At 35.1% G+C, this 15,456-nt stretch overlaps 1 protein-coding gene across 1 annotated transcript in view; it reads left to right on the top strand.

The window, feature by feature from the left end:
- Ttc6 (tetratricopeptide repeat domain 6) overlaps positions 1–15,456 on the top strand; it is a 242,176-nt gene that overhangs the window by 117,517 nt on the left and 109,203 nt on the right. Inside the window, exon 7 of the mRNA XM_048798678.1 lies at positions 35–170. Within this exon, the coding sequence (XP_048654635.1) occupies positions 35–170 (136 nt within the window). The remainder of the gene's footprint in view (positions 1–34; positions 171–15,456) is intronic.

The following is a 15,456-nucleotide window of genomic DNA, read 5'->3' as shown; positions in this document are numbered from 1 at the left end:
TAAAAAACACTGATTTTTAAAAATTACATTTTAGAATACTGTATGGAATTCCTGTTAAGAGAGAAAACGAAGACTATGCCTGTGTCCCTCTGGTGCCACCAGGGATACCTTCTGAATTGGCACAAGGAACTATGCAATATGTTCACAACCTGCAACTCTCAGGAGAGGAGGTAAGAATTTCCTTCAGTATTACTTTTATCTACCTCATACATTCTCAAACATTTTGGATTATGACCCTCTTGACACTCTTAAAATTACTGAGGTTGTAATAATGGTTTATTTGAGCTACCTATATTGACATTTACAATATTAGAAATTTAAACAAAATGCCAAAATATTTATTTTAAAAATAGTAGTAATAAAGTCATTTGTTAATATAAAAATGTATTTTTATGAGAAATAATTATGTTTTTAAAAACAAAAAACATAGTGAAAAAACTAGGATTATTTACTTACTTCAAAAATTTCTTTGCTGTCTGCCTTTATAGAAGACAGCTGGATTCTCAAGTCTACTTCTGTGTACAATTCTGTGAGTGGTTTGATTGAAATAATATGAGAACAATTCTAGTTTTTAAACAGATACGTAGTTGAAAAAGAAAAAAAATACCTTAATACCATTTTGTACATAATATTAAGATATTCTTTAATATATCCAAATTTAAGAAGCAGTAGTTATCTTGAGAGTTTGCTGTGAGACTTCCACTTCTGGGTAAGGTAGGGTAGAATCAGTTTTCCCTCTTCTTCCTGCCCATTGCAGGTCAAAAACCTGGGCATGACAAGGTGAGACAACCGTTCATGTGGAGAGAGGGAGGCATACTAGCTAGGAGCTTTAGGACTCAAGGAATGACATGGGTTTTCTTTTCTCTTTCTCCTTCCCTTTTCCTTCCTTCCTCTCTTTCTCTTTCTCCTTTCTTTCCCTTTCCTTCTTTCCTTCCTCCCTCCCTCTTTCTTTCTTTCTTTCTTTCTTTCTTTCTTTCTTTCTTTCTTTCTTTCTTTCTCTTTTTGCTTCATATATCCTAGACTTGAGCTGAAAAAGCTGGTAATCTGGAAATGCTAACAGGTAAAGACAAAAAAGAAAACAAAAAAATCCCAAACCTGCTATCTCTAGCCAAAGAACCAGGAGAAGTGCAACCCAGCAGAACAGAAAATCAGAAAATTTTTAGAAAAATAACTGTTGTATTCCAGAAAAAACTGTCCCCATTCTACCTCCACCAGTAAAGAGAGTAGGAAGAACACTAACACTTCTGCCAGTATGGTTCCAAAGAGGGCTGCGTGTTGAGCAGTTACTTTGATTCTAATGGAGTGGTAATGAGACACCCCCATGCTGTCAGGTGAGACCACAAGGGATTCTATCCCCATCTTAGTCACAAGCCACACCCCTCTCCAGTGGTGGAATCAGAGGAGGTCTAGTAGAGTGTCAGTTAACAGGAGGTTTAAATAGGATCTAGAGTCTTATGGCTTAAGACCCCAAATATCCAAATTTCAACTGAAATTTATTAATCTTATTCAGCACTAGAAAAATCTCAAACTGAATATCAATAGATACCATCACTGAGATCTCAGAAACATTAAAATTATACAACAAAATTTTAAAGCTGCAACCATAAAAATGCTTCAATGAGCAATTACAAACAACTTTGCAACATAGTTAAAAAAATAGATTCATAAAGGACAGTGACACAGACTGAAATCCTAAAAATCTAGAGACTGAGGCAGGAGGATTGCAAGTTAGAGGTCAGTCTCAGCAACCTTAGTGGGATCCTCAACAACTTAGCAAGACCCTGTCTCAAAACTAAAATATAAATAAGAAAATTAAAAAGGATGGGGAAGATAGCTCAGAGGCAAAGCCCACCTGGGTACAATCTCCAGTACAAAGAAAGAAAAAAAAAAAAAAGAAAGTAAGACTTTGTAAAGAAACAGAAGATGCAGAGAAGAAACAGGCACAATTTAGACTTAAAAAATGACTGAAACCTGAAACATTAGGGAGTGAACTGAAAAGTAAAATTAGTAGAGAATCAATGAACTTGAAGACAGAACCTTAGAAGTTACCAAATCTAAACAATAAAAAGAAAATAGACTGGAAAAAAATAGTAATTAGCCTCAGGGATTGTAGGACTATAACAAAAGATCTAATATTTGTGTTATGATGATCCCAAAGGGGAAGAAAAAGAGAGAGAGACTGAAAAGATAACTTAAAGAAAAAATGGCTGAATATTTCACCAGTTTGGCAATTCAAATTTACAGATTCTATGAAAACCCCCAATAGAAAACACCCAAATATATGTTAATTAAGTAAGTTTATTAGTAAATATTCTGAAAACCAGACAAGAAAACATCCTGAAAGCAACGAGAGAGGGAACATGTTAACGACAAGGGAACAGCAATGTGAATGGAAGTGGATTTCCCCTCAGAGACTATGGTAGCTAGAAGTAAGTGGCAGAATATTTTCTAAAGTGTGAAAAGAAAGGAACTGTGAACCCAGCTCCCTGTATCCAAAGAAATATTCTTTAGGATTAAAGGGGAATAAAGACATTCTCAGGAAATTAAGAGAATTTGTTGCCAACAGACTTACCCTAAAAGAATGGCTAGAAGAAGTTCTCTAAACAGAAAGAAAATGATAAAGAACAACTATCAGAACAATAAGGGGTGGGAGTTAGGGAAGAAAAGAAGTACTTTGGATTAAACAAAGGGGAATGAAGGGAAGGGAGGCAGAATGGGAAAAGGAAAGAGTAGAATGAGTCAGACATTACTATCCTATGTGCATATATGATTCCATGACTAATGTAATTCTACATCATGTACAACCAGAAGAATGAAAAGTTATGCTCCATATATGTATAATATGTCAAAATACATTCTATTATCATGTATAACTAATTGGAACAACAACAAAAAAGAATATCTGGAAGGAACAAGAACATGTACAGCAAAAATAGGGATAAAAACCATAGTGTTGTTTCTCCTTTTGAGTTTTCCTAAGTATACATATCAGTCAAAACAAACATTATCACACTAATGTGGTTGTAAATGTGTACAGAGCAAATTCCTAAAGACAATTATAAATGGGGTAAGGTAAAGAGACATAAAGGGAGCTAAGTCTTATACATTATCACTTGAATTGGTAAAATGGTGACATCAGTAGACTGTGGTAAGTTATGTTTATGTTTCCTAGTATCTACATCAACAAGTAATAAGCTATGTAAAACATTCACTCAAAAACACTATTTTAAAAGTGGAATTTTAAAGTATGTTCAAGTAACCACAGAAATGAACAGAAAGGGAGAAAGAAAACAGATAATCAAAAGAAATCAGAAAAACAGAAAACAAAAACTAAAATGGCATACGTCAGCCCTAAATGAAATATAAAATGTTTAAATACACAAATTACATGACAGAGTGGCAGAAGGGATTAAAAAACATGATCCAATTGTGTGGTTTCTACCAGAAACAGAGTTAAAATACAATAATAGATTCACATTGAGAATAGGATGGTAAAAATGAATATGCAAATATTAAACAAAGAAAAGTGGGAATAGCTATATTAATATCAGATGGAAGGAATTTCCCAAGTACAGAAAGTTATCAGAGACAGAAAGGGGTGTTGTATTATAATAAAATTGTGAATACACCAAGAAGACAATAATCTGAGAAAATACATGCACCAAACAGCAGAACAGCAAAATATGAAGAAAAATTATAGAACTGACAAGAGAAATAGGCAATTCTACTTTTCTAGTTAGAGACTTCAGCATCCCCTTTTCAACAACTAATAGCACACTTTTAGAAAATCAGTAAGGATATTGAACTCAACAGACCCATTGACTAACAGGATCTAGTTGAAACTTGAAGTATGCAGAAACCAACAAAAGCAGAATACATATTCTTTTCATTTACCACAACATGTATACCAGAATAGAGTCCATTGCAGAAGCAAACAAACAAAAAAAATCAATAACAAGAGAATAACAGAAGACACCTCTAGACATTAGGAATCTAAACTATACAGCTATAAATAATCAATGGGCTGAAGGGGGAGTTTCAAGCGATTTCAAAATGCATTGAAATGAATGAAAATATAACACATCAAAAATTGTGGGACACAGCTGAAAGAAGGTTGAGAGGGAAATTTATGGCATTAAATGCTTACAATAGAAAAAAATAAAGTCTCAAATCAATCATTTTAACTCCCATCTCAAGAACCCAGAAAAAGAAGAGCAAAATAAACCCAAAGCAAGAGGCAGGAATGAATAATGAAGAGCAGAAATCAATGAAATCGAGAGCAGAAAAGCAATAAAGAAAACTGGCAAAAAAGCCAGTTCTTGAAAAGATCAATAAAATTGATCTCTGGTAAAATTGATGGGAAAAAAATGTCAAGAGAAGACATGAATTAACAATATAGAAATAAAACGAGAAATTATCATGGACCCCAGAAAGCATAAACAGAACACTACAGGAATATTATGAACAACTCTACACACACACACAAATTTGACAACTTAGATGAAATGAGAAATTCCTCAAAAAAAAACCCCCAAATTGCCATAGCTCATTCAATGGAAATAGATAATTGAGGGGGAATCCAAGATGGCAGGCCAGAGGGAGGAAGCATTCCGTGTTGCTTGGTGACCCGGGTCTCAACTAATGGGAATACTGTTTTGCTGAGAGTGATAGAGGACCACTCCACAGCTGATCTTTCACAGGAATAATCATGGCCACTGTGTCCTGTGGGGCCCCAGGCCTCAGCTTAGAAAAGGACTCCCGACTCCTAACTACTTGCCCATGCAGGGTGCCATAAGGGGGACCACTGGGATCAGTGCAGGTGCAGAATTTCCAGACACTGCTCCCATGAAGGACACTCAGTCGCTACCCACATGCAGGAACTCAAGCTGCCATTGCTGTGTGGACCCTCATCTACTAATGTGGGGCTCCTTGGTCCCCTCCATATTGGGACTCAGCAGCTACTGCCATAGTCCCCTACTCATGGGAGCCTGCCTGCACCTTGGACATCACAGGCTCTGAAGAAAGCCTACATCTGCAACACAGTACACCACAGAGCTCATCTCTGAATGCATCGCACAATGCATTTGCCTGGCTCCCCCCACCTGACCCAACACCCCTTCACTGAAAGCATCAGCCTCCATCTTGGGACACCTCCATCACCATCTTTAGTTGGGGCAACTACCAGTTTGGAACACTGGATAACCAGGTACCCATAGTTTTCTAATTCCTCCCAGTCCCCAGCAGCTGCTAACTCAGCAGAGTGACTGCCCAATTCCAAACAGCCCTCCACGACAGGTGCGCAGCCACCAGAGTGCAACACACAAGACCCCCAGAGAGAAAGGTTCCTGACTAGGAAGTAGAAAAGGAGAGGGTGAGGGAGATACACTTTAGAGACTAATTTAGAGGGCAGGAACTGTGAGGCGAGATGAGGAGATAAGACCCGGTGCACACATCACAGGAGCAGAACCCAAAGGAGATTCTTGAGGTGCAGACTCCCAATAGGACCAACTGTCACACCCTGGTAACCCCCACCATACTGAGGGTGGAGATACCAACTAAGAACAGACAGCCCCACCTATTGGATGATAAGGGAAGCAGGAAAGATAATGATCTGCAGCCAAAACAATCCTTTTTTATTCCCTTGAGATTTTTTTTTTCTTCTCTCTATTCTCCTGCCCACACATTCCCAACATACCAAAACCAAGTACTTTGCATGAATTAGGATATTGAGGACTGAGATAACTGAATAGTATATTACAATTGTTGTATATTCTTTTTTCTTCATTTTTTGTTTTTTTCTCTCCAATTTTTATTATTTTAGCATTTTTAAAATTTTTCTTAATATATGTTTGTCTAATGTACTCTACTGTCTTCCTTCTTACTTGTCTACCCATAATTACTACTTCTCTATTCTCCTGCTACTAACCTTCTTCTTTAGATTTCTCTTTCACACTTCCTAAGACATAACAATTCCATATCCTCATGAATTCCTCCTCAGCATGTCTTCCTGCACCTCCTCCCCAGTTCTTTGTCCACCATCAGAAACTGTAAACCCTTTTACAAACCTATGGGTTATATTGTAGATAATAACTGAATTCACCATTTCTGTACATTGTGACCAAACTATAAATGTCTTAATAACAACTATTTGTTTTTAGGTGGTATTTTGTTTACATTGGGATCTGTTAAAATTGTCCTTCCCCTTAAGGAGAGGTATTGGAACCCTATAGGGGCACTATATGCCAATAGGGTAAAACCCAATGCCTCAGATTCACAGAGCTAGAAAGGAAGACACATGGGCAACACGAAAAGACAAGGGAAGAAAGTGCCACAAACAAATCAAGATATCACATTATTAGAATCCATGGCCAGCACAGCAGATGAAATTACAGAGAAGGAGTTCAGGATGTACATAATTAAAATGTTCTGTGAATTAAAGGATGATATAAGAGAGCAAATACAGGCAGCAAAAGATCATTTTGACAAAGAGCTACATGAGCAAGTACAGGAAGCAAAAGATTACTTCAATAAGGAAATAGAGGTTCTAAAGAAAAACCAAAGAGAAATCCTTGAAATGAAAGAAACAATAAACCAAATACCCAATACCTCACACATGATAGGCAAGTGTTCTATAACTGAACTGTATCCCTAGCCCAAGTTTTAACTTAACTAAAATTCTTTTCCCTATGATAAATTTGTAATGAAACAATATCTATCATGGCCTTTTTGACAATCAAGACATAAAGGAAATTTCTAGAAGTGAGTTCATATAATTTTGTATTGAAGATAGATTTCATAGTAAATTCCTTATAAACAATGCAGCACTGTCAGAAGGGTGATGTGGCCCTGCTGAGGAGAAAGAAGGGCATAAAATTAAAAGCTCAATTGAAAGCATCACTAAAAGATTAGACCACTTGGAAGTCAGGACCTCAGACAATGAAGATAAAATATATAATCTTGAAAAAAATGTAGACTAGACAGTGAAAATGGTAAGAAACCATGAGAGGAACATTCAAGAAATATGGGATAGCGTAAAAAAAACCAAATTTAACAGTTATTGGGATAGAGGAAGGCATTGAGGTCCAAACCAAAGGCATGAACAATCTACTCAATGAAATAATATCAAAAAATTTTCCAAACATGAAATAGATAATTGAATATATAACTGTTAAGAATTTCTTTCGTCAGCATTTTGTAGTTTTCAGCATCCAGATCCTGTATAGGTTTTGTTAGATTTACACCTAATTATTTCACATTTTGAGCAACTATAAATCATTATAGTTTTTATTGTAGAATTTATATGTTCATTAAGAGATACAGAGGAATAGAAGGGAAATGTTTCTGTTTATATTGTATCTTGTGACTTTACTGAACTCAATTATTTTTGTTCTGTGAGATTTCTCTTTTACATATTTCTTGGAATTTTTTCTCAAATATTCTTTTTTCCTTTTTTCTTAAATATATTCAGGCCCACATAATTATACTGGAGAGGAATTCACCAGTTACTTAAGGAAGAATTAGCACCACTTCTATATAATTTCTTTCAGAAAAGAAAAGAGAACATGTCTGAAGGTTTTTTTTTTTTTTTTTTTTAGTGCTCTACTAATGGGCTACATCCTCAGCCCGGCCTCCAGATTCATTTTATAGAGCTAGCAATACTGTTAACTAAGCTAGACAAAGACAGTACCTACCCCCACCCCCACAAAGTATGTACAAATCAATAATAGACCAATATTCTTGCTTTGGTTTGAATATCCCTTTCTAAACTCAAATTGCCATTAAATTGAAATTAAATCTGAATTTAACTGCCATTAAATCTGAAATTAAATTGCCATCGTAACAGTATTAACAGGTGGTCCCATGTTAATCATTTAAGAAATAATTATCATATGAGGATGCTCTCATAGATAGGATTATTGCTGTAATAAAAAAATATAGGTTCAGCTTCCTTTTTTCCTCTTAGCCCTTCTGCTTTCTGCCATGTGAGGACATAGTAAGAAGTCCCACACAAGATTCCAGTTGATCTTGGATCTCCTGGCCTCTCAAACTATGAAAGAATAAATTTCTGTTTTTTTTAATATATAAATTACCCAGTCTCAGGTGTTCTCTTATAGGAGCACAAAATGAACAAAGATAATTCCTTATGAATATTAGGTATAAAATATCCTTAAAATATTAGGACATGGAGTTGAAACATACAGAAAAGGAACCTAGGCAGCATGGCCTAAGCGGGTTATTTCAGGGATTTTGAAGGCTGGCTCAGTAATTTGAAAACAATTTCAATCCCTCATATTATCAGAATAAAGAAGAAAAATTACATAATTATATCAATCAAAGCAGGAAAAGCATGACAGAAGTCAGCATCCATTTTCCTGATAAAAATTCTCAGAAAAATAGGAATAATGGGAAACTTCTACAACTAGAAAAAGAACATCTTACCAAAATCTACAGCCACCATTATATTTAATGGTGAAAGCCAGGATGGCTTCCCTCACCATCTTATTCAACACAGTGCTGGAAATTTTGGTCAGTGCCATAAGGCAGGAAGAAGAATGCAAAGCACCACAGAACTGAAAGAAAACAAGACAATTTTGCAAATGGTGTGATTGCCTATATAGAAAATTCTAAGGAATATGTAAAAGATAAATCTCACAGAACTAATAATTGAGTTCAGTAAAGTCACAAGATACAATACAACAGAAACAATTCCCTTCTATTCCTGTGTATCTCTTAATGAACATATAAATCCTACAATAAAAACTATAATATGATTTATAGTTGCTCAAAATGTGAAATAATTAGGTGTAAATCTAACAAAACCTATACAGGATCTGAATGCTGAAAACTACAAAATGCCGACGAAAGAAATTACAGCAACCTAATTCAATGGAGATATTCTGTGTTCATGGATTAGAAGACTCTACACAGTAAACATGTCATTTTGTCTCCAAACTGATATACTGATCAATTTAATTTTCATCAAACTTCCATTCCAACAAGACTTTTTTTTGTAGATATAAACAAAAGTATCCTAAAATTTATAAGGAAAGGTAAAGGAATTAGATAGATAAAACAACTTTAAGAAGGAGGCATAAAATGGGAGGAATCAACTTACTAAATTTAAGACTATTTGTATTAGCTATCGTAATCGATACTGTGTGGTCTTGGTGAAGGGATGAACCCATATTTCAGTGGAATAAAACAGAAAATCCACAGATGGACTGCCCCAGATATGCACAACTGATTTTTGGTAAAGGTACAAAAACGAAATGGACATAGGATAGCCTTTTCAATAACTGCTGTTGAAGCAATTGAACAACAATAGTGGGTGGGGACGAATGCTGACTTAAAGTCTTGCATCATAAAAAATTTAACTTAAAATGGTTCACAGACTTAAATGTAAAAATGTAAAACTACAAACTAGGAGAAGATTGTTGGGAGTTAAGGCTAGGTAAAGTGATCCATAAAAGAAAAAAATTGATAAATTGGACTTCATCAGAATTAAAAACTTTTGCTCTGCAAAAAGACTTTGTTAAGAGGATTAAGTACAAGCTACAGACTTGGAGAAAATATTTGCAAAACGCATATCTATCAAAGGCCTAGTGTCTAGAATACATAATGAATTTTCAAAAAACTAACAGTAAAAATACCTAATGATCTAATTGGAAAACAAGCAAAAGACATTAATTGACATTTCACCAATAAGATATGTAGATGGAAATAATGCATATGAAAAGGTGGTCAACATCATTAGCTGTTAGGAAACTGCAAGATGAAAGCACAATAAGATGTCACTACAGAGTGGTTAAAATAAAATAATGGTCGCAACACCAAGTGCTAGTAAGGATGTGGAGAACTGGGTCACTCACATGTTATTGGTGGGAATGTAAAATGATTCGGCTCTGTGGAAAATAACTTGGCAATTAAAAGGAAGAATAATCGCTAACCAGACAACCCAACAATTGCATGCCTAGGCATTTATCCTAGTGAAATGAAAATTCGTGATTGCCTCACAACTTGTACACAAATGTTTATAGCAGCTTTATTAAAAAAAACAAACTGGAAGGACTCTGGATATCCTTCAATGGATTAAGCAAACTGTGGTACATCCATACCATGGAATAGTACTCAGCTATAAAAACCAGTGAACCATTAATGGACTGCCCCATTAATACATGCAATAACAATGAGGAATCTTTAGAGAATTATATTAAAAAGTCATTTCTAGCTTATAGGCTATGTGATTTCATTATATAACATTCTTGCAATGATAACATTGTATGGGTTCTAGGTTTTCAAGGTGGGGGACAAGAATGGGTAGGACTAAAAGTCAACAAGAGGGATCCTCATGATGATAGAACTATTCTGTACTTTGTATCAATGTCAACATTTTGTTCAGGATAGTGTATTATACAGTTTGCAAGGTGGTGCCTTGGGGTAAGTTGAGTAAAGGGTAGGTGGGATCTCTATTATTTTTACTTTTAAAAATTGCATGCAAATCTACAAAATAAAAACCTTAATACAAAATTATGGTCAGTGGACCAGCAAGGGGAAAAAAGAAAACAAAAAGACAAATATTAAGTTTAGCTTAAAATATGATTTATTGAACGATAATTCATAAAACCAAAAAAAATTATTGCAATTGAACTCTGAAACCATATCAATTACTTTCTCATATCTTATTGCATTAAAATCTATTGGCTAATCTTGTATGTTGAGTTGATCTTTTACTCATGGATGATTTTGTAACATCATGCATTGGTCATCTAGAAAATTTGCGCATCAAGTTATGCAGCTCTTCAAATGTTGATACGTTTTACTATGTATACAATATCTAAGTAACTTATTTTTTAATATTGTCAGACAAATCTTTAGTAATGGGGATCTGGCAAGCACATAATAAGGGCTGTAAATTTTCTGAAGTTCTAATTTTGTTCAAAAGTCCCAAGTTTTAAAATTAATTAATTATTTTTTACTTTTAGTTTAAAAAAATCCCATTTTTTTTTTTTTTTTTGGCACAAGTACTGTGAAATGTTTGAAGTGACAGATTTGCCTCATTCCTTCTAAGAAAATGCTTGCCACATAACCTAATTCTCAATAACTAGAGTTTGATGTTTTTCCTCTGCAATAAAACTAGTTTCTACTTCAGTTTATAGCTCAAACAAGAGCACACATGCTTTTCCTTAAAACTGCTATCATACTTCACTTATGGCCTGTTATGCTCTGGATGTGAGGTGTCCCCCAAAAGCTCATCTGTAAGGCAGTATGAAAATGATTCAGAGGTAAAATGATGGGTTGTGGAGCCTTAACCCAACCAGGGAATTAATCACCTGTTGGGATTTATTGGGTAGTAATTGGAGGCAGGTGGGGTATAGCAAGAGGAGGTGGGTCATTAGGGGCATGGCTTTGGGGTATATATTTTGTACCTGGGGAGTAGAATTTCTCTCTCTTGCTTCTTAACCATCATGTGAGATGCTTCCCTCCACCACACTCTTCCGCCATGATGTTCAGCCTCATCTGGAGCCCTGAGGAATGGAGCCAGCTGTCTATGGACTGAGACCTCTGAAACTGTGAGCCCTCAAATAAACATTTCCTCCTCTATAGTTGTTTTGGCCAGGTCCTTTAGTCACAGCAGCAAAAAAGTGGACTAAAACATGGCTGCAGATGCATTTTGTGTGTACTTCTCATTTAATCACATCGATCATTAAAAATGTACACTTAAAGATTGCAATTTAATAACATTAATGATTTTTCCTGCTTCCTGGAGGGTATTTTTAAGGTGCTGTTGCCTTGATTCATGCTAAGGTACTGTCAGTTCTATCACATATATATTTTTCACCATCAGTGCAAATGTCAACACAGTGAAAAAGGCAAGGTAACCTTTTCCAGGGTCTCAGATTACATTTTGAAAACTGGTGTTGTGCCTTATGCTTCATTTATATGAATCTTAATGTACCTCTGAAATTAATTTACATGTCTCTCTGCTTCACTGAATAGAATATTCTGGCCTTAAGTCATCAATATGAACATGAGTTATTGTACTGGGTTGTAATATATGTAACATAACCTTAGGGCAGTACAGGTGCTGTTAAACACTAAATTAAACTAGGATGCTTTAGCAGTTCAGTTCACTATGCATTCTATACCTTCCTTCCAAGTTCTAGCAGCTGCCAATCCCATTGTTTCTAATCATTTTTCTACAATTCAGAATGCTTTAAGTATTGCAGGGTAAACTAATTTACCATGATTAGTGTTTCTTTACCAATTTAATTTGATCAAGTCTCTCCTGTAAAAGCATTAGTACATTGCCTTAAAAACAAAGTGCTGTTGTTCACTGATGACCTCTTGTTCAGTGATGACCTCTCCCTACCCAACTTGCCCCTGAAAGCTTGTATCTCACACTTTGGGAATTGACTTTACTCTAGATGCTAAAGCTGCTGGAAGTCTAAAATGCTGCACAGGAGGAATTATCATATTGTATGTGACATAGTTGAATACTTGAAATCCTTCAAATTTCTATGTGATCCCTGGAAGACGTGTGGTCAGCTGCTTTTGGAGGCATTTACTCATCCTAAAGCAAGGACTTCTGGGCTGTGGGTCTGCCCACCATTGGGTGATGCTCTGTGCCTAGCAGAACAGAGGACAAATTAGAAAAGATGCTTAATTTTGAATTAATTTGTTGGACAAAATTACCTGGCAACTGCAAAATCTGCATTTCTCTAAATATTCTGTTGGTAAAGAGGATAATATGACCAACTGTATGGGATGGTTGCTGTGTATCTCTAATTACAAATATAAGTGCCCAAAATCCATTGTCACATTCTAATTGTGAATTTTTTTTTTTTTTTTTTACTGGGTTTGGGTCTTCATATTTTACTCCAGAAATTCTGTGTAACAGCCACATTCCACGAGATGTTACTATTAAGGGTTCATAGAGCAGTGCCTGAAAATTGATGCTTTACAATGATTTGAGCGCTCTCGCTCGCTGGCTCTCTCTCTTTCTCTCTCTCTTGGCAAAAGAAATCATTTTTGGGAAAATGCATCATTCAATTAAATAGTATTAAAAGTCCATAGAAACACTAAAAATATAATTATCAATAATCCCCTGCTCTTAAGGAACTATTATTTTAAAATATTACATTTTCTTCAAGCTCTTTTCATGAATGCCTGTCAATTTATTTTGCTTGCAACTATTTTATCAAATTATTTTTCTTTTTATTGTTCACTAATTTACAGATGAAAAATTTTAATTTAAAAAATAGTTTTGGATTTAAAACTTGCAAAGACAGTATGCCCTGTTTCCCCTATTATTAACATAATAATAATGGGTTGAATAGTGGTCCCCGAAAATAGGGACAATGCAGATGTATTTAATAATCCTGTGCTAAGATCATGCTGGATATACTGTGGTCCTTAAACCTAATAGGACCAGTGTGCTTATGAAAGGAGAATTAGCATGTGAGCACACGGAGAGACCAGGGTGGAAAGCCAGGTGACAAGGGAGACAGAGATGGGAATTATGCATCTGTAAGACAAGGAAGGTCAGGATGGCTGTAACCTCTAAAAGCTAGGGGAGAGGTGAGAAAGAACTCTTTGAAGGGAACACAGCCTTCCCCAGGCCTTGATTGGAGAACTGTGAGAGAATCTGTCATCATTGGGAAACTTATAATATCTACAGAAGTAAGGTATTTTGTTAAAATTAATAAACCAATATTGATACACTATTAAGATTAATAAATCAGTATTAAATAATTGAATAATTAAAATAATTAAATTAAAATTTAAATAATTAAAATTGATAAACCAGTATTGATACTTTTTTTGCATTTTTAAGAATTTGTTCTAATTAGTTATACACGACAGAATGCATTTTGACACATCAAACATAAATGGAGTATAACTTCTCATTCCTCTGGTTGTACATGATGTAAAATCACACATGTAATCATATATGTAAGTAGGGTAATAATGTCTAATTCATTCTACTGTCCTCCCATACCCACTTTCCTCCTTTCACTTCCCTCTGCCTAATCCAAAGTACCTCTATTTTTTCCTAAGGCTCCCCCCACCTTTGTTGTGATTTAGCATCCACATATCAGAAAAAACATTCAGACTTTGGTTCTTTGGGACTGGTTTATTTCACTTAGCTTGATATTCTTCATCTCTGTTTACCTGCAAATGCCATAATTACATTCTTCTTTAAGGCTGAGTAATATTCCATTGTGCATATATACCATATATTCTTTCTCCATTCATCTATTGAAGGGCACCTAGGTTTGTTCCTGAGTTTGGCTCTTGTGAACTGAGCTGCTATAAGCATTGTGTGGCTGTATCACTGTAGTATGCTGATTTTAAGTCCTTTGGGTATAAACTGAGGAGTGGCATAGCTGGGTCAAATGGTGGTTACATTCCAAGTTTTCTGAGAAATCTCCATTTTGTTTTCCATAATGGTTGCACTAATTTGCAGTCCCACATCAGTATATGAGTGTACCCATTTCTACACATCCTTGCCAACATTTATTGTTGCTTATATTCTTGACAATTGCCATTCTGACTGGAGTGAGATTAAATCTTAGATTAGTTTTGATTTGCATTTCTGTAATTGCTAGAGATATGGAACATTTTTGCATATTTGGTGTTGATCGATTGTGTTTCTTCTTCTGTGAAGTGTCTGTGCACTTCCTTAGCCCATTTATTGATAGGGTTATTTGTTTATTTGGTGTTGAGTAAGGTCATTTTGACAATATTAATTCTGCCTATCCAAGAGCATGGGAGATCTTTCCATTTTCTAAGGTCTTTTTCAATTTATTTCTTTAATGTTCTGTAATTTTCATTGTAGAGGTCTTTCACTTCTTTTGAAAGATTGATTCCCAAGTATTACATTTCTTTTAAGAATTTTTTTGTTGTTGTTGTCGATGGACCTTTATTTATTTATATGTGGTGCTGAGAATTGAACCCAGTGCCTCACACATGCTAGGCAAGTAGTCTACCACTGAGCCATAACTCCAGCCTCCAATTATTATATATTTTTTGAGTCTATTGTGAATGGAGTAGTTTTCCTAATTTCTCTTTCAGTGGATTCATCACTGATGTATAGGACACATTTGATTTGTGGGTGTTGATTTTATATCCTGCCACTTTGCTGAATTCATTTATTAGTTCTAGAAGTTTTCTGATGGAGTTTTTTTTTTTGGAATCTTTTAAATATAGAATCATGTCATTGGAAGATACAGAGAAATATAGAAACCAAAATATTAGGAATCTGGGGAACACGTTATCAAGAATTCATAAATATTTACATTTTGTCATACTTACTTTATATTTTTTAAAATAAAAGATTATTAAGTTCTCTCAATTAAGTCTATATTTCTCTACCTCCATAACCAAGGTAAATTATTGTTATAGGGCTGGGGATGTGGCTCAAGCGGTAGCGTGCTCGCTTGGCATGTGTGCGGT

The sequence above is a fragment of the Marmota marmota genome, unplaced genomic scaffold, assembly GCF_001458135.2.
Source record: "Marmota marmota marmota unplaced genomic scaffold, marMar, whole genome shotgun sequence".
NCBI classification, from domain to species: domain Eukaryota; kingdom Metazoa; phylum Chordata; class Mammalia; order Rodentia; family Sciuridae; genus Marmota; species Marmota marmota.
Note: the sequence above shows the minus strand (reverse complement) of the source record. Positions and strands in the feature narration are given on the sequence as shown.